This window comes from Pyrus communis, chromosome 4 (genome assembly GCF_963583255.1).
Source record: "Pyrus communis chromosome 4, drPyrComm1.1, whole genome shotgun sequence".
NCBI classification, from domain to species: Eukaryota; Viridiplantae; Streptophyta; class Magnoliopsida; order Rosales; family Rosaceae; genus Pyrus; species Pyrus communis.
This window is the reverse complement of record NC_084806.1, coordinates 3,873,044-3,900,619: the sequence shown is the minus strand read 5'-3', so window position 1 is coordinate 3,900,619 and position 27,576 is coordinate 3,873,044. Positions and strand designations below refer to the sequence as shown.

At 37.1% G+C, this 27,576-nt stretch overlaps 3 protein-coding genes across 3 annotated transcripts; 1 reads left to right on the top strand and 2 right to left on the bottom strand.

The window, feature by feature from the left end:
* Positions 1–417: 417 nt before the first annotated feature.
* LOC137732270 (disease resistance protein RPV1-like) lies at positions 418–8,773 on the top strand. Its single transcript, XM_068471577.1, has 9 exons — positions 418–973; positions 2,180–3,275; positions 3,523–3,804; positions 3,963–4,808; positions 4,927–5,708; positions 6,199–6,535; positions 6,729–7,544; positions 7,727–7,832; positions 7,926–8,773. Exons 1-5 carry the CDS (start codon positions 441–443, stop codon positions 5,473–5,475), a joined length of 3,306 nt encoding a protein of 1,101 aa, XP_068327678.1. The 5' UTR covers positions 418–440; the 3' UTR covers positions 5,476–5,708; positions 6,199–6,535; positions 6,729–7,544; positions 7,727–7,832; positions 7,926–8,773.
* Positions 8,774–9,401: 628 nt separating this feature from the next.
* On the bottom strand, positions 9,402–25,657 carry LOC137732241 (phosphate transporter PHO1 homolog 3-like). Its single transcript, XM_068471542.1, has 9 exons — positions 25,009–25,657; positions 21,367–21,700; positions 21,153–21,273; positions 20,929–21,058; positions 20,703–20,823; positions 20,351–20,609; positions 20,163–20,255; positions 19,652–20,125; positions 9,402–9,638 (listed from the first exon to the last, which is right to left on the bottom strand). The coding sequence occupies exons 1-9, from the start codon at positions 25,625–25,627 to the stop codon at positions 9,402–9,404; spliced, it is 2,388 nt and encodes a 795-aa protein (XP_068327643.1). The 5' UTR covers positions 25,628–25,657.
* LOC137730692 (galactoside 2-alpha-L-fucosyltransferase-like) lies at positions 13,664–17,309 on the bottom strand. Its single transcript, XM_068469657.1, has 3 exons — positions 17,135–17,309; positions 16,736–16,864; positions 13,664–15,114 (listed from the first exon to the last, which is right to left on the bottom strand). Exons 1-3 carry the CDS (start codon positions 17,307–17,309, stop codon positions 13,664–13,666), a joined length of 1,755 nt encoding a protein of 584 aa, XP_068325758.1.
* Positions 25,658–27,576: the final 1,919 nt, after the last annotated feature.

Below are 27,576 nucleotides of genomic sequence, written 5' to 3'. Positions count from 1 at the left end.
GTTGTAATTATGGCCAAATTAAGAATCTTTTGAATAGCCTCTGTCTTTTCGTGGTCCTTTCGTTCCTTTTTTACTCTCTTTAGGAGGCAGATTGTGTGATCTTCTCATTTTCATACTTTTTTTCATGCTCTCCTATTATATGTGATTACAGATATGTGATTAAAGTTAAGGTACATCAATATTTTATATTAATTTTTTATAAAAATAATAAAATAAAAAATAATAAAAATATAAAATGTTAACATGTCTTATCCATGATCATACAAATAAAAAGCATGAAGAAAGTATGGAAATAGAAGGCCAGACACCTCTCTCTCTCTCTCTCTCTCTCTTTCGGCAGTGTCTTGATTCCACATGCGAACACACACACACACAACCACTGCCATTTTTTTTCAATCGTGATCTGAACCACTGCAGTACCATAAACGGTGGATACCAACATGACAGCCCACGAAACCTCCTCTTCATCCTCCTTCAAGGCAAAACTTTGGAATTACGACGTGTTCTTGAGCTTTAGCGGTGTAGACACGCGCAATGGCTTCACGGACCACCTCCACGCGGCATTAACAGACAGGGGATATCAGGCTTATATCGATCAGAACGATCTAAAAAGAGGGGAGGTAATAAAACCGGAACTGTCCCGGGCAATTGAAGAGTCGAGAATCTCTATCATTATCTTCTCAAAGAGGTACGCAGATTCAACTTGGTGTCTTGATGAGCTGGTGAAGATCATGGAGTGCAGATCCAAACTGGGGCGACATGTTTTGCCAATATTCTATCACCTTGATCCTTCGCATGTCAGGAAGCAGAACGGAGATCTAGCCGAAGCATTCCAGAAGCACGAAGAGGGCATCGGTGAAGAAAAAGATGACAAGAAACGTGAATTTAAACAAGAAAGGGTAAAGCAGTGGAGAAAGGCTCTTACCGAAGCTGCAGATTTGGCTGGCCACCATCTTCAAATCACTGACAATGGGTAATCATTCAGCTGCTTTTCAAGATTTGAAAACTATTAGAGAATGACTTATTGATCTCTCATATAATTAACATGCTTTAATTATCATTTTACAAAAGCTAAAATTAATTAGCATGATTACGTGAATATCATATATAAAACCCAAACCGTAATTGGAGTTTAATTAGTGAATGATTTTCTTTCTTTTATTCAAGTTGGTCACAAAATCACATATTAGCCGGGTAAGAGCGAGTAGTTTGGAGAACCTACGGTTTGAATCGCAGCTATGGCTGCGAAATGGTGGCGGGGCTAGTTTTTCTTTTTTTCATTTGCAGAAAGGTGAGAGAGAGCAAAGAGTGAATTTTTAGTCCGAAATTCTTCTGGGTTAAATTTCTAATCCGAAATTATTATAGAATGAATTTAGGATTCTGATGAGGTGGCCAGGCTTGTGAGGAAGAAAGAAATGAAAAGGTTTGAATTTTCAGAGCTTATAGGCCATTGATGGACATAAAAAAAAAGGAGATTTAAAGAGATTTTTTTGGGGGGGAATCGGTGAGGCTTATAGGGAGTAAGTGGAGAGATGCAGTTCATCTGAAACTCCCTAGGATTAAGTCGTACAAATTGAAAATATCTGGAACGGATTATAATGGAAATGAGATTTTAATGGGCTTGGTGAAGCCTGGAAGGGTTTGAGTTCTTCTGGAACTCTCTTGAAATGGGATTTCGATGGGTTGGTGGGAGCTGTGTTGAATGAAGTGAAAATATCTTTGGTTAAAAAGAATAAAATATTAATAAAATGATTAGAAAGTAACAAAAAAGTATAAAAGGTTTAAAAATAAGTTTGTCCGTGACTTAGTCTGACATTACACCAAATGCTTTATTATTCTTATATTACTTGGTTCATGCTAAGCCAATTCAGTTTAGTCATTGAAACTAGTTCGGTCTGAAATTGTCTAGTGCAACAAACACAGTTCACAGTGCTAGGGGAAGGGAAGGAAACAATGGTGCAAATGTAATTACATTGAAATTGAGGGTCCATTCCATAAAAAACATGAATAGTGCAATCTATTTTCCTACTTTAGACTTAAGTCATATATGTGTATCTACATATATATATATATATATATATATATATATATATATGAAGGGAAAAAAAATGTTTATTTACTAATAGCTGCTGTTGAACTTTCATTGAGTCTAGCTAGTCCTTACCAATTCATTTTTCAGGCGCGAAGCAAAACTTATTAGAGAAATTGTTGATAAGATTATAGAATGGCTTCCAAGCGCAAACAAATTACATGTGGCCAAGCACCAAGTTGGAATTAGTTCTCGCATTCAAGATATTATCAGGCATCTTTTAAGTGGTGGATCAAATGACGTTGTCATGGTTGGAATTTGGGGGATGGGTGGACTAGGTAAAACAACAGCTACCAAAGCCATTTATAACCATGTTTGTCATAAGTTTGAATTCAAAAGTTTCCTTGCCGACGTTAGTGACACTGGAAATAAACATGGTATGGTTCACTTGCAAGAAAAACTTATTTTTGACATCTTGAAAAAGAAAAAGAAGTCTCAAATAAGCAGTGTTGATGGAGGTATCAGTCTGATAAAACAACATTTTCAACATAGAAGGGTACTTGTCATCATTGACAACATAGATGAAGTGGAACAACTAAATGCAATAGCTGGAAATCATGATTGGTTTGGTCCAGGAAGTAGAATTATCATAACGACACGAGATGAACATTTGCTAAAGCAAGTGGATAAGACATATCCGGCTCAGAAATTGAATAAGGGAGAAGCTCTGGAGCTCCTTAGTTGGCATGCATTTGGAAATAGTTATCCGAATGAAGGATATCTTGAACTCTCACAAAAGGTTGTTTCTTACTGTGGAGGTTTGCCACTAGCCCTTGAAGTTTTAGGTTCTTTTTTAAATAAAAGAACCATACCAGAGTGGAAAGATCAATTGGAGAAATTGGAAAAAACTCCTTATGAAAAAATAGTAAAACCATTAAGAATAAGTTTTGACGGGCTAGATGATACACAAAAAGCTATCTTCCTTGACATAGCTTGTTTTTTTATTGGATGGAACAAAGACTATGTCGCAAAAGTATTCGATGGATGTGATTTTTTTCCTACAATAGGAATCAATGTCCTTCGTGAACGATGCCTTGTAACTATTGAAGACAACGAGTTGAATATGCATGATTTGCTTCAAGAAATGGCCAAAGTAATTATTTCTGAAAAATCCCCTGGTCACCCTGAAAAATGGAGTAGGTTGTGGAATCCTCAAGAGGTCACCGCAATATTGGAAAATGAATTTGTAAGTACATTCCCAATAAAATTTTGTATTAATGCGTCGTACAAGAAAAGTATATATGTAACACACGTATGTCTATTATACATTAAGCAACATTCATGTGTAAATATATGCGGTTGCACAAGGAAAGCTCAATTAGCCAACAATACTTGTATATATTCAACATACGTGATTTTGCCTAATGAATAATAATACACGTAAATATATTTCAAACAATCCGTTTCTTACTGGTATAAACTTTTGTTAACAGGGAACTGAAGAAGTTGAAGGACTTGCTCTAGATAATTCTTTTTCGTATGACATGTCGAGCTTCAGTACAGAAGCATTTGCCAATATGAAGAAACTGAGATTGCTTCAGCTCAACAACGTAAAGCTCAATGGAGAATACAAACATCTTCCCAAAGAGTTAGTATGGTTGTGCTGGCATAGATTCCCTTTAGAGTCCATACCAGATGACTTTTTTAATCAACCAAGACTAGTTGTTTTAGAGATGCAGTATAGCCAATTGGTACAAGTTTGGAAGGGTTCCAAGGTACGTACAATCAATTACACATTATGATGTTCAGTTTTTATTTGTTTTTGGATTTCCTTCATTTTTTTCCTCTTTTTTTTTTTTTTTTTTTTTTTTCTTTGGTTTGAGATCTTCCTTTTGAATATTTATTTCAATTTTTCTTTTGTTTTCTATAACAGTTGCTTCAGAAGTTAAAAATTATTCATCTCAAGTGTTCCCATTTCTTAACTCAATCACCAGACTTTTCACAAGTCCCAAATCTTGAAGAGTTGATATTGGAACATTGTGTCAGTCTGTCTGAGATTCACCCCTCCATTGGTCATCTTAAAAGACTTTCTTTGGTGAACCTTCAAGGATGCAAAGTGCTTATCTCGCTTCCAAGGGATTTCTATAAGTCGACATCTGTTGAAACTCTTTATCTTAATAACTGTTCAAATTTCAGAGAACTGCATGAGGATTTAGGGGGGATGACATCATTGAGAATACTTGAAGCAAATTTAACATCAATAAGACAAGTACCACCTTCCATAGAAAGATTGAAGAATCTCACTCGTTTATCCCTACATGGTGTGAAAAGTATTCATTTGCCCTCTTCATTACACGGCTTAAACTCTTTAAGAGAATTAGATCTCTCATTTTGCGAATTAGCTGATGATCCAAACCTAAGGGATCTTGGGAGTCTAATTTCTTTACAACATTTGGATCTTGAATGGAATAATTTTCATACCCTACCCAGCCTGAGTGGTCTTTCAAAGCTTGAAACATTGAGGTTAAGTGGATGCAAATATCTTCATACAATCCTTGATTTACCGACAAATTTGAAATTTCTGTATGCGTTTAATTGCCCTGCATTGGAAACGATGCCCAATTTTTCAAAAATGTCAAATATGAGAGAACTGAAAGTAAGTAATTCAACCAAACTCATTGAGGTACCAGGCTTGGATAAGTCATTAAACTTCATGACATGGATTAGTATGCAAATGTGTCCCAATCTCACAGCTGATTTGCGGAAGAACATTCTACAGGTATCTCTCTCTCTCTCTCTCCTAAGTTTTAAATGCCTTCCTATCGTGCGCATGCACATGCAAACACACATGTACGTGTATATATATTTACATGACACTTGCATTTTTGTATATACAGGGATGGACTTCTTGCGGACTTGGTGGTATATCTCTCCATGGGAATTATATTCCCGATTGGCTAGAGTTTGTCAATGATGGCAATAAAGTCAGTTTTAATATTCCTCCGAGTGATGGTCGTAATTTTGAAGGGCTGACTGTATTGTGCATTTACCGCTCAGGCAATAGAATTGATCGTCATCTTCCTCTTGACGTTACTGTTATAAATAATACCAAGCGTACTATGTTACGGGCCTACATAGGCGTAACAGATTGGGAGGAGCTAATATATGAAGACGATTATCTATGGCAGGGACAATTATCTAACGATAAGCTCAATTTGCAAGGCGGGGATAAAGTTGATATAATTTTTGAAGACTCTTTTGCGAGTTTGCATCCTGATTATTATGTGACAATGAAGAAAACAGGGGTTAATCTAGTATGGGACAAACCTATGATGGAAAATATGCATGATTTGGACGAAGCCAGTTATGTTTTTGACCCACATCCAGCTCGGTTCTATGATGCATCTGATAATAATCATCCCATAATCAAGAATCACAACAGATGACAGAAATGGAAGAAAAAAAAAAAAATTTGAAGTGAAAGCATCATCTCTGGAATAAATCACACCCAGATCGGTTCTATGGTCAGGCACGATCAAGGCAGTGATGCGTCGTCAACATCAGGCTCATCCTCATCATCACATATATGAGTTCCTGGACTACAGATCACCACCAACTTAATCATCAGCAACAGCAAGTCGATTTTTCATACTTCTTTCAGATTCTTATGATTTTTCAAGTAAGTAATTGTTTTGAATTTTGAAGAAATATTGCATCCATAAACATTTCAACATTACAAAAATCAATATAAGACACGCATCCGATGATTCAAGAAATAACACTCGAATTCGCAAAAATACTTGCCCTACAAATGCACTCAACGTTTTTTTGTCAAATGCACGGTCTAATTTTACCGGCGTAACCATACTTAGTAGTCAACACTGGACATTACATAATCGAGTTACTTGTAAACATACTTGAACAGATAAGATACCACATCGATGATAAATACAACTTCATGGAGATAAAAACAACTCTTTTCCTTCTCTAGTTTAATCTTTCATTTTCAGGTTTAGGATGTGGTAGATAAATTCAATTATTCAAGCTAAGGGCTCAAGTCTATTCATCCCTGCCGTTCTATTTCTAGTTGAAGTAAAATACATAAGCTTACTCACCAGTACGACCCGTACCAATAAATTTGGTCTGACAACATCCTTGGTGTTGACCAGGAACACATCACCAATGTAAAGATGGTTCGGGGGAACATAAACACAGCATAACTCTTCGTCTCTGGAATAGCTCTGCAAAATAATTCTTTCAGTCCAACCAAGGGTACTGAAATTTTCTATAAAGCTCACCTGGGGATATGGCAGAACTAATCTGCTTGGAGGCATTGTATATATGACGAACAAACGGCATTCTTTTGATGAACCACTCTCCAAGGCCAGGACAGATGCACTGATATAAAAGTCAAGAATCCAGAGCCATACGGCTCTAATTCAAAGAGACATAACAATTCTGCGGTACACCTGACAAGTAATAAGTCAAGTAAAGCTGACAATTTAGGTAAGTGCAGATATGTGATCATTTTGTGTTATATGTGCATATATATTTGTATAATACATGGAAGCATCTCAATTAGGTGGTTTTCTTTGGGACTAACACTTCATTAAGAGTGGTAGTTGTGAAGCCTTGATTGATGATCACCATAATCATCTAATTAATTCTTACAAATTAAAATTTCCTGCCAAATGTGCAGAAACGAGCCTGTTGGCGGCTTGACATCTGGATCGCAAGTAAATGAGGAGCATCGGCGAGAACCAAGCACCGGGAGGGTAGTCGTCCTTGCAATTGGAGAGTGGAGTATCAGGTCACTGCTGCACAAAAGACTCTGCAATAAGAAAATCTTCCTAGCATTTGGAGTTTGTATTTTACCACTATATCGTGTGTACCGTAGTACCCAAATCAACGTAGACCAGGTGCCCCCACTCGTATCACACATTCTCATATGGTAGCCTAACTGAATATGAAATATACTTCCGCCATTGCATAACTGAAATACATAAAATCCTCTGAATTCATTTGCAACAGTTTTGAGCAGGAACTCTAATTTCCATCTTGTTGTCAGAGTTAAGAACCAGAAATGTCACTTGAAATAAACGGTTGTAGACCCACTGAAATCAACTGAGATTCTGCACCTTGTCAATACATTCAAAAACTTGGTCTTTGGCATCATCTAAAACATTTCTTCTTTTGAAACAATGAAGTCAGAGAGAGAACCAGACTTGCAATCATAATCCGTTTGAATTTCAACATCAGAATTGCTCTGTAAAGGTGTTTCATGTTTTTGCAGGATGACTGGACAAACTTGTTTGAATTGTTGATCCAATGTGCGTTGACATGATTCAGGGATTGAAACTGAAGACTGAACATTTTGTATGGGATAACAATCAGCATCAAAATGATCCTTCTGTGAGCAATTTGATGTGTAGGAAAATCAGGTGGTGGTGAATTAAGATATGAAGATGGCGGTGAGCCAAGAACTCCTGGTGAAAATTGAGGAAAAGACTTGTAGGTATTAAATCTTTCACCATTATTGTAACTGAACTGATCTTTACCACTATTAAATTCTATATTTCTTGATTGGTAAGATACAACAACGATTCACCAGTATAAAGGTGATTTGTGCGGCTAATCTCTACAACCTTATTACTTAACAGATTCTAACAATATTAACTCACTCTTATGCTTATCAAGTGACAAGTGTATCAATCCACACCATCCACACAAGAGTGGAAGCTCGAAAACTACTGGATAGGGAGGAGGGTGCAGAGTACATGGAAAACATTTTTCCACTTTACAGGTAACCGCTAACCCTCTGGTATTCAACGATGAAAAGTTATCCTATTCATTTGACTCGTCTTTTCTCTAAATATGCAAGTGGGTTTTCTTGCAGTTTATTCGGATACATCACTCTACATATGCTCATGTATGCTGCAGATGTATACTTCTGGAGGCGTTATCGTGTCAACTATGCCTTTATATTTGGCTTCAAGAAAGGAACTGAGCACAGTTACTGCGAAGTTTTCCTCCTTAGCACTGGTCTTGCAGTACTTTCTTGGGTGGTTTCCTGGCAAACTTACACTTGGACTTGAGTACTTAAAAATACAAGACTCTGACTAAATTGGCTCCTTTGGGCTTACTTCTTGTAATTTTTGTAAGTGCCAGAGTCTACGTTCAAATGCGTTTGTTACTCTTATTCACGTTGAAAATGGATATGGAGATAGATAGTTTCACTTGTTTTCTAGCTTATAATTTTCGTATAGTCTCCAGAAGATCATGTCTTCTGTGTGGAAGGATGCACTTGCAGATAGCATATCTTGTCTTGCCTCGTCAATTCTGTGATGAGAAGGATGTGAAGTACATTTGCAATGGTTTAAAGTACTTATCGACAATCGTTGCAGTTATTATACGAACTGTTTATGAAATGCAAAAGGGAAAGAACTCCTGGATGGTGGTAGCTTTGATTAGCCCCGCTGTTGCAACGACAATGAATACGTATCGGGACATCGTAATAGACAAGGGCCTTCTGCGAAAAACATCAAAGAACAAGCATTTGAGAGATAGGCTTCTAGTTTCACACAATACCGTATACTTTCCAGCCATGGTAAGGTTTAAGTGACGGAATCCGAGAGCGATGGGGTTTTGTGTTACAGTTTCTACCATTAATTCCCAGTATGTTTATGTGTGTTGGAATTTAAACTGCGTACCATTCATAAAATGACAATAACAACCATCATTTGCCTTCCTAGAGGTCATTCGTCGTGGCATTTGGAGCTTCTTCATGTAATTTTTCTCATGAAATTCAACATTGAGACTTTTTGCAGTTTTTGTCTCCAGTCGTTGCATCCTTTAAGTAGCTTATGCTTGAGAGGTTAACGTGTTCAATTTAATCAGGTTAGAGAACGAGCACTTGAACAATGTAGGCCAGTACTGCGCTTTCAAGTCAGTCCCTCTTCCTTTTGGTTACTACGATGCGGACGCTGACAAGGATGACTAAACATGACAGTCTCGCTCCATTCATACACCTTAGTATAATAAAGCAACAAACCAAGAACAAACGTACGATGTGTGGTTAATTATATATATGGAATAGCCTTGTTCATTGTTGATCCTGAACAAAATTCTATGGTTCTGGTTCATAAGAAATTGTATACAGGGAAAAGCATATATATTTACTAGTCCATCAATTTGTCGACCTGTTAGTTAGTCGACGGAGTATACCATTTACAAATTTCCGAAAAAATCAGAACAAAAGAACTACTGATGCAACTCTGCATTCAGCAAAAAATTAATGGAGAAGGGGAGAAAAAAAAGAAAGAAAAGTTTCAGCGGCTTGTAGACAATTTGAGATGTTTGCGATTTTCTTTGCCTACAAATGTTTGCCATGGTCTTCATCATAGTTGAAGGGCAGTGGCACTGACTTGAATGCTCTGTACTTTCCGACATTGTTCAGATGCTCATTCTCCAACCGGAAAAAATTCCATATGCCTCGACGAATTATCTCCAAGCTCACCACAACCGTGATCATTGTCTGTCTATGCATGAAGGAGACATTGAATTTCAGAACTGTCTGCAGCCAGGAAAATCTCAGCAGCACATTCAACACCTGCAGCGTTTTGTCGACAAATCAGTCAGAAAATTTTAAGCATTGCACAAATCGAAGTAAAACTTATACTGTCAGACTGAATCTGAGGCATTTATCAAGAGCACTGACCATGGCTATGAAGTACACGCTTTTGTAAGGGACCAAGAGTTTGTCTCTCAACCATCGGTTCTTGAAGTGGCGTTGCAGAAGTCCCCAGTCCACAGCAAGATCCCAATATGTTCCAAACATGGCTGCAACGATTGAGAAAATCCCAGCAAGAACTTTCCAGTTCACATCGTCGGTAAGTGTGTAGGCTATCCTCATGCTAACTGCTACTATGATTAAGAAATATTTCAGTCCATTGTAACCTTGCATCGGATCTTTCTCGTCAACCAAACAGCGGATGCACTGAAGGAGGCCGGACCAATATGGAATGCACGCAACGAGGAAACTGAAAATTTTGAAGACGTCACTTGATCTGCGAGTTGTTTCTCTGACCTTGCAGTCTCCCCAGCCATAATAGCAAATGTAGAATTGCAGACTTCTAAAGGCTTGCACCTGGCTAGTTAACTAATCTACCAAGAAGAAATCCGGCAGTGTGACCTGTAAAGGAATCGAAACTTTTATCAGGACATCCAACCGAGTTAAATTTTACAGTTTTTAACTCGAAAAATGAAGGTGTCTGCAGTGGAATTTTACCTTATAGAGAGGAGCGCAGATGCTGTGGAACACACAAACAAGGAAGAAGTAGCGACTCGAGCGATATATGATGTTGAAGGGTTCTCCACTTTGAGGGTTCTCCACTTTGATCCGAAACGCAATCAAAGCGTCCATTTGCTTGTTCAGAACTGCAGCTTCCTTCATCACCTCGTCAACCTTCGACTTACGAGTCTAGTCAACTTTATTAAACTCATCGTCGAGCTTCTTGAAAATGACATGTCTGGAGATATAAATGCGTTGAGTAAGAGGATCCAAGCACGGGTACCCTTTATGTTGAACATTGTAACCCAAGAAAACACAATGTTTACTTTTACTATCCAATTTGGAAGAGATGTAAGGTTTGAGCCATGGGAAGTCGCTACAACCAAATATTTTCAACCGTGAATAATCTGGAGAAATATGAAACAAAAATTTCGAAGGAGACTAAGGAATACCATATATAAGAAGTCTGTTAATCAAATAGGCAACAGTTAAGAATGCTTCAACCCAAAACTGATGAAGAGATTGAACTAACAAAGTCCTTGCAGTTTCAACTAAATATCTGTGTTTACGTTCAACATAACCATTTTGTTCAGGGGTATGGGGACAACTAAATTGTTGTAAAATACCATGAGACTTAAGATAAGATTGAAACTGATTTCCAGTAAATTCACCCCCTGAGTTAGATCTGACAACTTTGATTTTATTTCCAAGAACATTTTCTACATAGCATTGAAAGTTTACAAAAGTGGAGTATGCATCAGCCTTAGATTTCAAGGGAAAAAAACCAACAGTACCTAGTGAAATCATCAACAATGAGCATGTAGTACTTATAACCACTCACAGACAACACAGGTAAGGGTCCCCACAAGTCACAATGCAACAAATCCAAACATTTTAACGAGAATGAACTAGTACTAGTAAAGGGAAGTTTATGATTCTTGGCTAAAGCACAGTCCTTGTAGAAGAAATCCAATGTAGATTTTCCTTGAAGTGCAAGTTGAGTAGTAAAGAGTACCCTTCTGAAAATGGCAGAAGAAGGGTGGTCAAGTCTGCCATGCCACACCTTTGCAGAGGCTTTATTACTTACTAATGCAGTAAGAGAAGATACTGGAGAGTGACAAGATGTAGAGGAGCTTTGAAGAGGGAAGAAACCATCCTTAACGGGTCCCCGCAAAAGCATCATCCTCGTAGTACGATCCTTGACATACGATCCATCAATATCAAGAGTCAATGAACATTTGTTATCTTTAATAAACTGATAAGCAGAAAGAAGATTGTGTTGCATTTGAGGCACATGTAAGACATTGTGTAACTGAAATGTAGAGTGTGGAGTATGCAACAAAGAAGAACCAATATGTTCAATAGACAGACCTTTACCATCACCAATGTACACTTTGTCTTCTCCATGATAAGGATTGGGAGATTGAATGTTAGAGATATCATTTGTAATATGAGAAGTAGCGCCAGAGTCAATAAACGAGGATGGAGTATTAGGCTTCATTGAATGATGAGCACACATTGCAGCCAACTTTGCAGAGGGTACTTTACCAACAATCTCAAGATTCATGTGATCATAACAGTCCATAGCCTCATGACTATTGGAACCACAGATTTGACATTGTATACAATAACCAGATGTATTGAAATTATGAGAGACATGATAATTGCCCCGATGATTGGAATGATTACCTTTGGGATTGTAATTGGAACCACGATTGCCACGATTATTGTAGGTATGGCCTCGATTGCTGTAGTGGTTGCCTCAATTACCAAGATTGTGCTTCACAAAATTCTATGATTAAGGATACGGAGTTGCAAAGACTTATGGTGTTGGAAGAATAGGAGCTTTAAGAAGCCTGAGTATGAACGGAGAAGGCTTGAAATGGTTCTGTGGCAGTGGAAGACGCAAGTTTATTTCTTCGGACAATTCTTTGGTGAGAAGCAAACCGTGCAATTCATCAAGTGTTGTGGAAGAAAGACGAAACATAATAGAATCGATAAACAACTCATATTCATCTAGCAAGCCAGCAAGTGTAGCAGCAATTAAGTCACGATCAGTAACCGGAGCACCAACAGCAGTCAAAGAATCAGAGATCCCTTTGATTTGCTATAGATATTTAGAGATTGACAAAGATTCTTTCTAAAGAGATTGAAGGCGAGATCTCAATTGATGAATGTGTGCATCAGAAACACCCCCAAATCGTTGCTCCAATTTGATCCACAGATCGCGGGATGATGAAACCCCAACCATGAACGGAATAACTTCTTTAGAAAGCGTAGAATTTAACCAAATAAGGAGGTTATGATCTTTCTCATACAAAAGTTCAAAAGCTGGATTGAGTGAATGATCTGGAAGCAGATGAAAAGGACAAGGTTTTGTGCCATCAATGACGCCAAGGAGTTTGTAGTGGCGAAGAATCGGAGCGAACAATGCATGCCATGGAAGATAATTGGAGCGTTTCAGCTTGATCGGAACCATACTGCCAATATTCTGAATCGTAAGAGAAGTATATGAATTGGAAGGGTTAGGGTTTAAGGAAGATGAAATTTGGGCTGGATTTGGCACCTACTCATGAGAGAATTCCGACAGAGAAGCCATTGATACACACAATACAGCTTCGCAAGAACACAAATCGAAGAAACAGAGAGAAAATGTCGTCGAGAATCAAAGAGTGCAAGCGGAAATTGGATGGATCGAAGTCGCCGGAAGGCAGAGGGCAAGTGATACCATATTGAGCCTTACAAAGGAAGCTTAGAGAGGAAGAAAACTCTTAACTAAGAATACTTGTATTTCTCATTAAAAATAATTAGTTATACACTTGGTATTTATAGTGTTAACAGAACTAACACTTTACACATATACCCTCAGTAATACTAACAATTACATATTCAAGTATAACAACTATACAAAGAATAAAAGAACATTACACCTATATTTGATTACTCTTTAAGGTGTTGTAATGTCCAGAATAATCTAAACACAAGTTATGTGCAACTTATTTTGGATGGAAGATTTAACGAAGTTAGAATGGGATGACAAATTATAATTTCAAAAAATTAATTTAACAAATCACTTAAATTTTTAATTCATATGACAAATTAAAAAATAATGTATACGTTTATCATATTTTAAAAAATTTCTCAAAATAGTCTTCTAGAATATGATCTTGAGGAATATGGGCTTCTCTAAAACCTTAGCATGGTCAAAGGATTGGATGAAGCTCCGTGCGCAGCCGGACGAAACACGTGGTCTTGGACTCTTGAGATAATATAATTTTTTTGGATACGATCGTTATAGAAAATGTTGAAATTTCGCATCAGACAGCTAAGAACCGATCGTGAGATTAATGACTCTCAACTAGCTGAAGTCCCCATGCCACATCCTCACAGTGTCTCACATGAGGCAAAATTGCACCCGTATCCACTTTTTTCTTTGCCTTGCAGTCATAAAATGGGGGAGCATGAGAGCAAGGCTCCATCGACTTGACCCGACCACAAGGCGGATCCGGCGTCGTTCGATTCTCCGGCTTGTACAGAATCCATGGTTTTAGACCTCCAAGACCTTGAGCCACGTACCCGAAAGTTGACTGTGCACTTGTGACCAACATATCACAGAGACTGAGCAGATACATTTCTACCCAAGCTTTCCGGTCGTGCAGATTCTTATCTGTCTGCTGATGCTCTTCGTGACTAGGCTGGAAAACCCCGATTGTGTCCCCATTCACAGTTGGATGTTCCCAGTACATGTTCCTCACATCCTCAGAATACCCTGAGGTCAAAGAAGTAATTAAAACCGACTTCAGTTTCGGCATCCCCGATGAAGCTGTGACGATTGGTTTCTTCCTTTCTACCAGAGGCAGTAGTTTCTCCTTGAAAACACACGCATAAATTTGGTTCATCACATGCGGAAAGGGACTAGGCCCCGGCTCAAAAGTTCGAACTTGAATCCCAATCCTCTCATCTGCATTTGCTAAGTAAGCTTGGTAGTACCTTGTGATCATCCCCCATACATGATTTGAAGGGTGGAAAAGATACTTACCCAAGAGGTGGAAAACAGTTTCCTTTTCGGGGAAGAGCTTTTCGAGTTCTTGCTCGAAAGATGGCATCAAGAAAAGCGATGGAACAAAGTAGATGTTTGTTCTCATTACCAACCATGGCACTTTCTCAATAGGAATTTGCTCTTCATCACAGAAAAAAAGTTTGTCTTGATCATCATTATTATGAACCAGATGGAGATACAGAAAAGATGTGACTGATTCTGGTGAAGTGTTCTTAGTGTTGTTCTTCTTTTTCAAAATGTTCCCATGACAATGGGGAGATTTCTGATCAAGTGTGACGAATTGATCTTTTAAGGGGAAGTCATTAGGCAACAGCCATGAGTTTTCAGGGAAGGGCTCACAGAAGAGGTCAGCCATGTCCGTTCCAGGGTCGACAAGAAGGACTCTGTTAGAGAGCAGGGCATAGAGGAAGGCTGAGGATATGGTCAGTATCTTGTTCCCCAAGCCACTGTAAGATATCCAAACCACATACTTGCACTCTTCTGAACTATCAGCGCTAGTGCTGCTAGGGTTACTGCTGGACTTGAGTTGTTCTAGGGTTTTGTTGTAGGGTTTGGTGTGGGGTCCACATTTCTTGTGGAGATGTTCATAACTTCTCAGTCTGGAGAGAAGATGAGAAGATGGTTTTTGTGGTGAAACTTTTCTGTATAAATTGGATTGATATCTGCTCAAGCAAGAGGCTTCATCAAATCCAGGAGCAATCAGTCCATCTTGTAGCTTATCTTTGGAATCATACTCTGCACGCACATAGCAATTGACAACATGAAAGAAAGTAAGAAAATGAGCGGAATATATATAGACATATATTGAAAATATGATTTTAGCCCTTGAAACTCAAGTTTCTTTACATAAAACCTGTCATAGTCTTTTTACTTGAGTAAAACCCAATGACTAGGTTCCACATAAGCAAATTCATTAATTCTGTTTGACTTTACAAATTTTACATTTTCTAGATGCCTAAAATACCCTAATTACAATTTTAATATATACATTTAATTCTATGCAGATTTGAAGGAAGGGATTAATGAAAAAAATGTATTAATGTTTAAATTCATTGCATATTAATAAATCATAACAAATTGTATGTTAATGCTTCTGTTAAAAAATAAAAAAAAATAATGTTATGCTTTCCTTTAGATTTCGTAATTGTTTTCCAAATTTGCATAAAATTAGACAATTTTAATTTAATCTTGTCATTTTTTACCAAATGGAAACTGAAAGGGTGGAATAATTTACATAAAAACATAGGTAAATTATTTGGACATATGTGTTAGTAATAAAATATTCCCAATATATGTAATAGTACATGCAAAATAATTTACCTACAAAATAAAAAAATAAAAGTTATTTGATTCAATATTAATTTATCTACATTTGATATAATAAAATATAATTGCATATGTGCCCAATATATGTAATAATGCATGTAAAATTATTTACCTACAAAATAAAGGTATGTAAGTTGATTAAAAAAATAATATATCTACTACTAAAATGTGCCCGGTATATGTAATAATGCTTTAAAAAAATTACCTACAAAATAAAGGAATGTAATTTGATTGAAAATATAATATATCTACTACTTTTTGTTTATGAATTTCAATTTTTTTTTTTATTTTTTTTAGAAACATAATGTACCTACAATATAATTTACCTATTGTTTAATTCTTATAAAAAGTTTAATTTACTTATACTTTACATGGATAAATTATTTTTGACACACATATATAATAACAAATCAAAATGGCTAATGTATATAATAATCTGTGTAAAATAATTTATCTACAAAATAAAAGAATATTAATTGATTCTTGATTTTTTTTTATTTTATCAAACAATATTATTTGATGCAAAATAACTTATTATACAAAGAATCATTTTTTTTTCATACGAAAAATGTGCCTATAATTGTTTATGAATATGGGTAAATTAATATATATATATATATATGTATATATGTTAATAATATTAATTTATGAAACAAAAAAGGTAAAATTTCCATATGGCGTTAATTGCTAATCATAATTAGGGTGAGTAATAATATTTATTAACATAATTAGGATTTTGTGGCATAAGTTCTAAATATGTTGTAATAATTGGTTATATATTTTTCTACACGGTAATCTATTTGAAATTTGGGTTTTATTTGAATGTTTAATATTAATTGGGTTTTTGTTTGAAAAATAGGAGTTTCAAGGGTTAATTAAAATAAACAAATTTTGATACCCAAACTCCCAATCATGCAGGAAAAGTAACCATTACGAATTAACGTAGAAAACTCATTGTTATACTTTCCTTGCATTTTTCTCTGCAGCCAAACAATGAAACAAATAGTAAAGAAATTATCAAATACGTTACCCCGTTTCGTGTCATTTGGAACGAGTGTTCCGATGATTCTGGCGTCGGCGAAGCCGTTGATTCGTTCAGGAGGCGGGTTTCGAAGAACAATACAGAGGTTGACGAAAAACGGAAGAAAGACCATGAGGGCTGACAATAGCTTGGTCAAAGTCATGGGAGTAATCTGCCTGAATTTCGATGAGAGAGATCTCAGAAAACTGAAATAGTGAAACTGATAGATGGCTAGAAGAATTGCAGACACTGGTTGATAGTTTTCTATATTCATTTAGAGCAAAGAGACTAAAATATGTACAAATACATCAATCCAAGCACCTTCTTCTACGGCACAGAAAACGTGATCCGCCTAAAGTGGGATTTGGTGCAACTGGAAGAATCTAAAATATGATATTGGTGTTCAACTGGATATGGAAGTCAGGACTCCAGAAGGCTGTTGCTGCAGAAGACTCGGCGGCCTCGGCAGGAGGAAAAGAATCACGTGGTCTGCCCCCTTGGTTCCCGCAACGCTGCTGGTTTTGATTTGGTCGGCCATTTGAGGTTCCTGTACTGTTGGAACCAACGCGTCATAAATGTACATTGCTATTATTTATTCATGATATTTATTCTTTGGAACAAGTCTTAAAATTTCCCTTCCATTCCTCCCTCTCTTCCAAAACACCCCAACATTTGTTTCAAAATGGAGTTAAGTGTTAAAACTTTAAAAAAAAAAAAAAAAAAAAAAAAAAACAAAAACAAAATTCCAGCTAAGATTTAGCCCAAAGTGGTAAAGCCCACATGTGAGGGTGAGAAAAAGCAAGTGAAAGAAGACAGAAAGTATATTATTTTCGTTACTTATATTATGAGATGTAAAGTACCGTTTGAAACCCGATGCTTATAAAAAAAATCTATAAAGCCCAAAACAATTAGTACAGAATAATCTGGGCCCAGCAAAAAAAATGATTAATCTGAAATTTGAACTTCTTCTTCTTCATGACGCCCATCAATGAAATTGGAAAGAAGCCCAAGCTTAAGTACTCAAAGCCCATCAACTAAAATCTAAAGAGGCGGCGGAGGCCGGAGGTAACGTCACCACCACCAAAATCGGCGGCCTTGATTTCGGGAGGCATATTTCGAATCAAGCTAGATATACACTAATCATATATTAGCATTCATTAAATCAAAAGATTAAAGCTAAACGACAGAGATTAGCAAAATTAACGATCACCAAACGAACAGGACAAAAGTATTCGTAATCGACGATTTGGGATTTATCCACTCCCAGTTTACAAGCTTACGGAGCTGAGCTGAGTTACCGCGAAGTTTTCCTCCTTGGCACTTAGGATGCGCTTCCTACAGGTCTCATTACATTTTTCACTTTCTAGTACGTTCAAACACGTGTGCTACTCTTATTCACGTTGAAAACGGATATGGAGATTGGAGATAGATAGTATCACTTGTTTTCTAGCTTACAATTTTCGTAGTCTCCAGAAGATCATGTCTTCTGTGTGGAAAGATGCACTTGCAGATAGCATATCTTGTCTTGCAGTGCATTCGTCGATTCTGTGATGAGAAGGATGTGAAGTACATTTGCAATGGTTTAAAGTACTTATCGACAATCGTTGCAGTTATTATACAGACTGTTTATGAAATGAAAAAGGGAAAGACCTCCTGGATGGTGGTAGCTTTGATTAGCTCCGCTGTTGCAACGACAATGAATACGTACTGGGACATTGTAATAGACTGGGGCCTTCTGCAAGAGACATCAAAGAACACGCATTTGAGAGATAGGCTTCTAGTTTCACACAATACCGTATACTTTGCAGCCATGGTACAGTTTAAGTGACTGAATTCGAGAGCGATGGGGTTTTGTGTTACAGTTTCTACTATTAATTCCCAGTTTGTTTATGTGTTTTGGAATTTAAACTGCGTACCATTCATAAAATGACAATAACAACCATCATTTGCCTTCCTAGAGGTCATTCCTCGTGGCATTTGGAGCTTCTTCAGGTATTTTTTCTCATGAAATTCAACATTGAGACTTTTTGCAGTTTTTGTCTTCAGTCGTTGCATCCTTTAAGTAGCTTATGCTTGAGAGGTTAACGTGTTCAATTTAATCAGGTTAGAGAACGAGCACTTGAACAATGTAGGCCAGTACTGCGCTTTCAAGTCAGTCCCTCTTCCCTTTGGTTACTACGATGTTGACGCTGACAAGGATGACTAAACATGACAGTCTCGCTCCATTCATACACCTTAGTATAATAAAGCAACAAACCAAGAACAAACGTACGATCTGTGGTTAATTATATATATGGAATAGCCTTGTTCATTGTTGATCCTGAACAAAATTCTATGGTTCTGGTTCATAAGAAATTGTATACAGGGAAAAGCATATATATTTACTAGTCCATCAATTTGTCGACCTGTTAGTTATTCGATGGAGTATACCATTTGCAAATTTCCGAAAAAATCAGAACAAAAGAACTACTGATGCAACTCTGCATTCAGCAAAAAATTAATGGAGAAGGGGAGAAAGAAAAGAAAGAAAAGTTTCAGCAGCTTGTAGACAATTTGAGATGTTTGCAATTTTCTTTGCCTACAAAAGTTTGCCATGGTCTTCATCATAGTTGAAGGGCAGTGGCACTGACTTGAATGCTCTGTACTTTCCGACATTGTTCAGATGCTCATTCTCCAACCGGAAAAAATTCCATATCCCTCGACGAATTATCTCCAAGCTCGCCACAACCGTGATCATTGTCTGTCTATGCATGAAGGAGACATTGAATTTCAGAACTGTCTGCAGCCAGGCAAATCTCAGCAGCACATTCAACACCTGCAGTGTTTTGTCAACAAATCAGTCAGAAAATTTTAAGCATTACACAAATCGAAGTAAAAATTATACTGCCAGACTGTGAATCTGAACCATTTATCAAGAGCACTGACCATCGCTATGAAGTACACGCTTTTGTAAGGGACCAAGAGTTTGTCTCTCAACCATCGGTTCTTGGAGCGGCGTTGCAGAAGTCCCCAGTCTACAACAAGATCCCAATATGTTGCAAATATGGCTGCAACGATTGAGAAAATCCCAGCAAGAACTTTCCAATTCACGTCGTCGGTAAGTGTGTGGGCTATCCTCATGCTAACTGATACTATGATTAAGAAAAACTTCAGTCCATTGTAACCTTGCATCGGATCTTTCTCGTCAACCAAGCGACGGATGCACTGAAGGAGGCGGGACCCAAATGGAATGCACGCAACGAGGAAACTGAAAATTTTGAAGACGTCACTTGATCTGCAAGTTGTTTCTCTGACCTTGTAGTCTCCCCAGCCATAATAGCAAATGTAGAATTGCAGACTTCTAAAGGCTTCCACCTGGCTAGTTAACTGATCTGCCAAGAAGAAATCCGGCAGTGTGACCTGTAAAGGAATCGAAACTTTTATCAGGACATCCAACCGAGTTAAATTTTACAGTTTTTAACTCGAAGGAGAAGTAGCGACTCGAGCGATATATGATGTTGAAGGGGCATAATAATATCACAATCAGAAGCTGCTTAAGAAGAATTAGTTCAGTATATAATCTCTAGAGTTGTGATGAGCCAATGCAGCTGAAATTAAATAGTTCAATTGATGACATGATCTTACCAGGAGCAAGAAGAGTGGGAGAAGTTCGGTTAGCTCTTTGTAATCTTTGGTTTTCGGGTCCATCTCCATGTCAAGACTTGAGAGCACAGATGCTAGTGCTAGCACTGCCACACCAAAACTCAGAAGGAGGACCTCTCTGTATCCCAGCTCGGTTCCTTGCTTGAAACCGAATATGAAAGAGTAATTGACTCTGAACCGCCGCCAAAAGTATATATTTCCGGCATACATAAGCATGTGCAGAATAATGAATCCGAACAAGCTGCATTGAAGAATAACATGTCACGAAAAATTCAGTATTATCCCTTTTTTCGGAAACTTGGAATGAAGAATAAAAAAGCGTAGGGTTAGTTACCTGTATAGGGGGAACATGTTTTCCATGTATTGACTTCTCCCCGACTTATCCATAATCTTTCGAGCACGAGTGACCAAAACAAGGGCCAATATGAGAGCAGCTGTGCAGCCAGCAAAGCAACCTGAAGGTTTTCGAGTGAACAGATTCAGACGAAAGAAATTGATACTGAAATTATGCTTGTTCAGTGAAAGAAATTTTACTATGCTGATTCAGCTAGAGGCCTTACCCATTGCGAATGTTATCCTGTGTCTTTCCACCTTCGATTTTGGCCTCAAGACTGCCATTCCTTTTCGGCGATTTGAGTTCGAGAAATGCTTGATGAATGTAGTTTCAACCCTCTCCATAAACTTGGTAACCTGCAGTATTGGAAAATGCCATGAAGAATTTAAAAATACGAACAGAAACTCATAATCATTCCTCTATTTAGCGTCACGCATGAAGAATCCTCACCTCGTCGGAGCTGCCAAGGTGCGAGTTATCCACCATGTTCATGTAAGATTTTGATGCATCTCTCGAAGCCACCTTATCGTATTTCTTCATTATCTTCGAGAAAGCCAACGTATTCAAAAATCTGTTTCATTGGCGGATAAAAAAATTAGCTTCACATTCAAGAAACAGAAGGAAAACCAACCAAATAGGTGCCCCAAAGTCGTTATATCTTTACCCGTAGCTCTTCAGAAGCCGAAGCTTCTGGTAAAATACAACGAAAGCTCCCCTCAGCTGTTCTTCAACTTTGTTGAGATTAACCCTGCTGAACTTGAGCTCCGTTTGCGGAGCCACGTTGAGGAAGCCTTTGATGGTGGAACACGGCGTCTCAACCGTGTGATTCATTGTCACACGGTCTAGTATATCCAGTGGCGCAGGCCTAGTGCCTCTCCTGCCCTCCGACTTCTTCATCACTTCCATCTCAACGTCTCCACTCTTTTTGTCATCTTTTTCTTCATCACACGAACTGTTTGACCAGCGCTCTTCAATCGCATCCATAGCATGTACCCGCCCTGCTCGCAAATCATAATGTTAAACAACCCACGTTTAGACATAAACACAATTTAGCCCAGCGAAGCATTTAAAACTAAGAAAAATTTGGAGTTTAAAGGAATGTGTGAGAGTCTACTTCTAAAATGGCTAAAAGTATTTGGGTTCTTTAAATATATGCACATGCAACACTTATTTTTCTTTACAAAAACTCATCTCGTTTTAAACATCTAAATAAAACTCAAATTTGAAATAAACTGTCATGTAAACAAATAAATACCTATTATTTTCAAAATATTTACAATTGTGCCACAACACCTTAATTATGTTGTTGAATTTAATTATCCACCATAATTATGGCAAATAAGTGCTATATTATTACCAAAGTACCTACTTATACTTGTCTTACCATCATCTGTTCCATTTCTTATATTTGTTTGACAATCATTGTAGGTAAATTATTTTGCATGTATACATTAGGCACATTTTGTTATTATTATATCTGTCTGAAATAAATTACCTATATTTTTAAGTAGAATATAGGTAATTAATTAACTTTGAATCAATTGGCTAAAAACATCCTTTTATTTTGTAGGTAAATTATTTTGCATGTATTATTACATATACTAGGCACATTTGTTATTATTATGTGTTGTTTGCAATCAATCAACATTCATTTATTCTATAGGTAAATTACAAAAGTATCTACTTTATATGTCACGCCCTCACGGTTTTATTTCTGGGAACTCACACGAGAACTTCCCAGTGGGTCACCCATCTTGGGATTGCTCTTGCCCGAACTCGCTTAACTTCGAAGTTCCGATGGAACCCAAAGCCAGTGAGTTCCCAAAAGGTCTTGTGCTATAGGGAGGGGAGCATGTACATATAAGGCACATCACCTCCTCTCCGTTGGTTGAGGTGAGATGTTACAATCCACCCCTTTAGGGGCCCGACATCCTCGTCGACACACTCGCACCACACGGCAGAGTGTCTTTGATATCATTCTATCACATCCCAATCTCGGCCCCTCCATAGCACGATATTGTCCGCTTTGGGCCCCAGCCATGCCCTCACGGTTTTATTTCTAGGAACTCACACGAGAACTTCCCAATGGGTCACCCATCCTGGGATTGCTCTCTCCCGAACTCGCTTAACTTCGAATTTTCGATGGAACCCAAAGCCAGTGAGTTCCCAAAGAGCCTTATGCTATAGGGAGGGGAGCATGTGCATATGAGGCACATCACCCCCTCTCCGTTAGTTGATGCGAGATGTTACATTATACTTGTCTTACCATCATCTGTTCCATTTCTTATATTTGTTTGGCAATCATTGTAGATAAATTATTTTACATGTATACATTAGGCACATTTTTGTTATTATTATATCTATGTGAAATAAATTACCTATATTTAAAGTAGAATATAGGTAATTAACTAACTTTGAATCAATTGGCTAAAAACATCCTTTTATTTTGTATGTATTATTACATATACTAGGCACATTTGTTATTATTATGTGTTGTTTGCAATCAATCAACATTCATTTATTCTGTAGGTAAATTATTTTGCATGTATTATTACATATGTTAGGCACATTTTGATATTATTATATATATATATATGTGTATGCAAATAACTTAACTTTTGAATCAAATAATATTTATTTATTTATTTTGTAGGTAAATTATTTTGCATGTATTATTTTACCTGAACTTATATTGTTATTTTATATATGTAAAATATTGGTAATTTTTTTAATAAAATAACATTTGTATATTTGTGAAAAATACTAATTTACATGTTACAATTATTTGAAAAGGATAAAAAATGCTCATTTTTACGTAAATGTGAAAACAACTATATTAGGAATCAAAACTCTAATATCATGTAATTTTTGTTATTAATATGCATTGAAATCATGACACTAAAATTTTTCTTTTCCAAATTTGCATAAACATTTCAAAACGTTTAATTGAATGAAATAATATAAAATAAATGTAGATAACAAGTAATAGACCAATAGTCAATGATATTAGGGGTAATTTAGACATCTAAAAATACCAATTTTGCCATGTCATGCTTAATTAGGGATAGAGTGCTGTTAAGCCCGCCCCAATGTCTTATTTCCACACTCACTATAAAATGATACTTTTATTGACAAATTTATTGTAGTATAAAATAACTTTTAAAGGCCTAAAAACCAACCAATCATATAAAAAAAACCCTAAAATATCATAAATAAGAACAAGAAAAAAAATATAATGAACCCCACAAGCTTTCCTGGGGAAGGAAGTGCATAAATTAAACTTATCAGGAAGAGGGTGAATTCGGACTTGACAAAGCAAAGCCTCAAGGCTTGCAATAAAGCGCATGTTGTGGAAGGTGTGATCAAGCTTCACCAAAGAGTAGAGCAAGTTAGTCTTCGAGGCTATTATAATGTTGAGATAGATGAGGAGAGAAGCTCATAGTCCAGATTACATTAGGGGACTCACGGATCCGACACTCGTTGAACTCCGATCATGTTTGGTGTTTTGGAACAATTTGGATACCTACCATATACGAAATTTGGAGGAATTTGATGTTAGGGAAAGCCAGTGCAGCACCAAACTATGAGTGAAGCTCTTCCAATTTAATCACACTCTCCTTCTGTGGTCTGAATTCAAATTGGAAACTATAGAAATTGGGTACTAGAGCGGTTTTCGAGACGTAGTGGTGCTGCGATGGTTGGTGATAGAGGAGGGGCGCTTGGTGTTGGGGATTTGGGGAGTCGATAGTGACGGTTCTGCAAATTTTCTGGGAAGAGGGCTGCTGCTGGTGATATTTGGAGTTCTTGGGTATTTTCATTGAGTGATAATTGTTTTGTTTTTTTTTTTTAATTTGTAATAATTTTTTTAAAGCAAGAAAAAAATTGAAAAAGAAATATGTAGGGTTATTTTGAAAATAATGGTGGGTGGGAAAAGAGCTGATGTATTTTCTCACTTTTTTATGGTGGGTGTAAATATAAGGTGGGTGGGGAAATAAGACATTGGGGTGGGCATATCACAACTCTTATGGATATTGCTTAGTTGGAGCCTAGTCATTGAGTTTTTATTAGAAAATTTTACAATTGTGGGTTTTAGTTAATGAAAACTGAATTTCAATGAGTATACTCATACTTTCAGAAAGTATTTCTGACTATATTCGTAAAAAAGTGTTTGTGGGTCACGAAAATGAAATCGTTTTTGAAAAAGCACCTGCTATGAGCATATTTAGTATTGGTGCTTCCAATTTTCAATAAAATTTCAAACATGTGTTTAAGCACTTCTGGTAAAAGTGCTTATGAGTATACTTACTGCTTGCTCTGGCACCGTGTGGGCTGGCGGCAGCCAATGCAGCGGTAGACGTGGCAACATCGGAAGCAAGGCGAGTCATCTCCCCCGACCAATCAAACATTCTCTGAGGGTTCTCCACTTTGATCTGAAACGCAATCAAAGCGTCCATTTGCTTGTTCAGAACTGCAGCTTCCTTCATCACCTCGTCAACCTTCGACCTATAAAACTTGTCAACTTTATTAAACTCATTGTCGAGCTTCTTGAAGTACTCCAGCTCCTGAACACCGCCTTCCTCCGCCGCCATCAGAAACGTCGTCTGGTAGCTCTCGGAGTCGTTTTCGTTGACAGAGTGAACAAGAATGGCCTGGCTCTCGATGTCGACACCACCAAAGGTGGAAGACGGGCTGCTGGGCTGTTGGGCGTGCCTGCTTTTTGTCAGACCGCTGAAGGTTCTGTACAACGCGAGCCTCCGCTTTCGGGCTTGACTGTGGGGCGTGGAAGCGGCGGCCAGTGAATCGGGGTTGTTTCTATGCTTGGAGAGTTGGAGTTCTTTTAAGAGGGATTTTAAGTACCCGTAATCCATGTATGCAACTCTCCATTCCGGCACCATCTGTACCGAAAATTCCTTCCCAAACTTCATATCCGAAAAATTGTCAAATTTCGTTTTCAATTTTATTTCGGTTTTGAGCACTAAAAAACGTAGGGTTTCAGATTGGTTCTTGATTATATTGCTGTACGTGCATATAACAAGAGAAGAGCAAAGAGTGGAGTAAGGGAGAGGGAGAAATATCGATGAGCCAATGAGGTGAGCTTTCTGATGCAAGTGCAGCAACTCTCTTTCTATATATATATATATGTATGTATGTATGTATGTATATTAATTTAAGCTACCTTCTTCGGTTTGTTGAGGTTGAAAACTATGGAAAGGAAGTTTCAAAGTATGAGTCAGTCAAAAGTCCATCTAGGCTGGCATGACAGAATCATAATAGATGAGGAGAGTGAGCTTTCTGAATCTCTGGTGCATGAGAAAGCAGAAGATATTATTTAGAGAAGAAGATATAGGCAAAACGTGTCACGTGATTTCCTTTAAGTAGCTTCATTTTCACCTAGCAATTGCATGTAAGTTCATCTGGGGGTCATGACCTTAGTATTATTTATAATTAAATGCACACGTTTTGCCTATCTTCTTGTCTTTCACTTACAAGTTTTCACCAGACCAATTTCTGGTTGAACGACAAGAGACAAATTTCAACCCAATTGTACACGTTATATATAATCGTAACCCCACTTGGCACAAGGGCAAATGCTAGTCGATGCTTTGATTAATCTTCTTAGAAATCGAAAGTTCACCACTACAAAGTCAAAGGCACCCTGAGAAAAATACTAGTGCCACGATAATAAATTGACTACTCAAACCTGATTAGCTGCATGGCACGCTACGAGAACGTACGAATATCTTTCTTAATCATTACATTGGCTTTTTAGTTAAAATGGTTCTTGAGATTTACATAAGACCATCTCCAACCGAAGGGTTTAGAGGGCCGAAAATAGCCCGAAAACTATCTCTAACCAAATGCTAGGCCAGAGAGCTCGTGGGTCCTACAAAATCTGAAAAGGCCAAAAGGCCAACCGGCTAGCCCAATCCAGCCAGTCAGCCCCGGGCTAGGCCAGAAATTCTAGCATTCCTGTTGGTTATAATTAACAGGAATTCTAGGCCAAATTTCAAATGCAACAGCTAGCCATTATTATTATTTTTTTTTACAGTTTTATTTTTATTTTATTTTTTTTTACACAATTTTTTTCCTACAACATCCTATAACTTCTATTTTACAAAATTTGTTTTAAATTTTTTCTAAATTATATTTTTTTTCCTATAACTTCTATTTTACAAAATTTGTTTCATATTTTTTTTAATTCTACTTTTTTCCTATAACTTCTATTTTACAAAATTTGCTTCATATATTTTTTAAATTCTATTTTTTTTACTATAACTTCCTAAGCCATTATACAACATTAAATTAAATTAAGTAACATGAAACAACATTAAACAATATGAAACAACATTAAATAACATTAACCAACATAAAAATTATACAGCATAAAAAAAACATTTAACAACATGAAACTTAAACACCATTTTTAAAAACATTTAACAACATAAAAAATTATGTTTGGCCATATGGTCCTTTAGCCCTCGGTTGAAGATGGTTTGTTGTGACAGGACTAAAATGAGCCATATGGCCCTTTGGACCTCGGTTGGAGATGGAGGCAAATACGGCCCTGTATTGTTCATTAAAATATTAATATCTTGGAGGGCCAGAGGTCTAAAACGAGCTCTCTGGCCAGCCTTCGATTGGAGATGGCCTAACTCCTCACTTTGATCCCTAAGATTTGAAATCAATAGAATTGGTCCTTGAGTTTGTCCACCATCAATCATTTTGGTCATTCCTTGAAAAATCTCCATTAAATAAAAGTAAAATGACAAAAACACCCTCGAGTTTTGTCAAATCAATTTGGCCCATTGTTTATTAAATTGAGAATATTTTTGTCATTTGGTCCTTAATTTTTTAAGGAAGGATCAAAATGATT

Bases quoted from the DNA above. Each gene is read 5' to 3' on its own strand.
- LOC137730692 (XM_068469657.1), bottom strand. From the start codon at position 17,309: ATGTACATTTATGACGCGTTGGTTCCAACAGTACAGGAACCTCAAATG. The intron at 16,865-17,134 runs GTTGAACACCAA...AGCTATTGTCAG, and splicing joins AGTCCTGACTTCCATATCCA to CCCTCATGGTCTTTCTTCCG. The intron at 15,115-16,735 runs GTAACGTATTTG...ATGTGCGTGCAG, and splicing joins TCCAAATGACACGAAACGGG to AGTATGATTCCAAAGATAAG.
- LOC137732270 (XM_068471577.1), top strand. From the start codon at position 441: ATGACAGCCCACGAAACCTCCTCTTCATCCTCCTTCAAGGCAAAACTT. The intron at 3,276-3,522 runs GTAAGTACATTC...TTTTGTTAACAG, and splicing joins CAATATTGGAAAATGAATTT to GGAACTGAAGAAGTTGAAGG. The intron at 4,809-4,926 runs GTATCTCTCTCT...TTGTATATACAG, and splicing joins TGCGGAAGAACATTCTACAG to GGATGGACTTCTTGCGGACT.
- LOC137732241 (XM_068471542.1), bottom strand. From the start codon at position 25,627: ATGAAGTTTGGGAAGGAATTTTCGGTACAGATGGTGCCGGAATGGAGA. The intron at 21,701-25,008 runs GTAAGTATACTC...ATTTGCGAGCAG, and splicing joins ACACGGTGCCAGAGCAAGCA to GGCGGGTACATGCTATGGAT. The intron at 21,274-21,366 runs GTAAAGATATAA...CCAATGAAACAG, and splicing joins CGGCTTCTGAAGAGCTACGG to ATTTTTGAATACGTTGGCTT.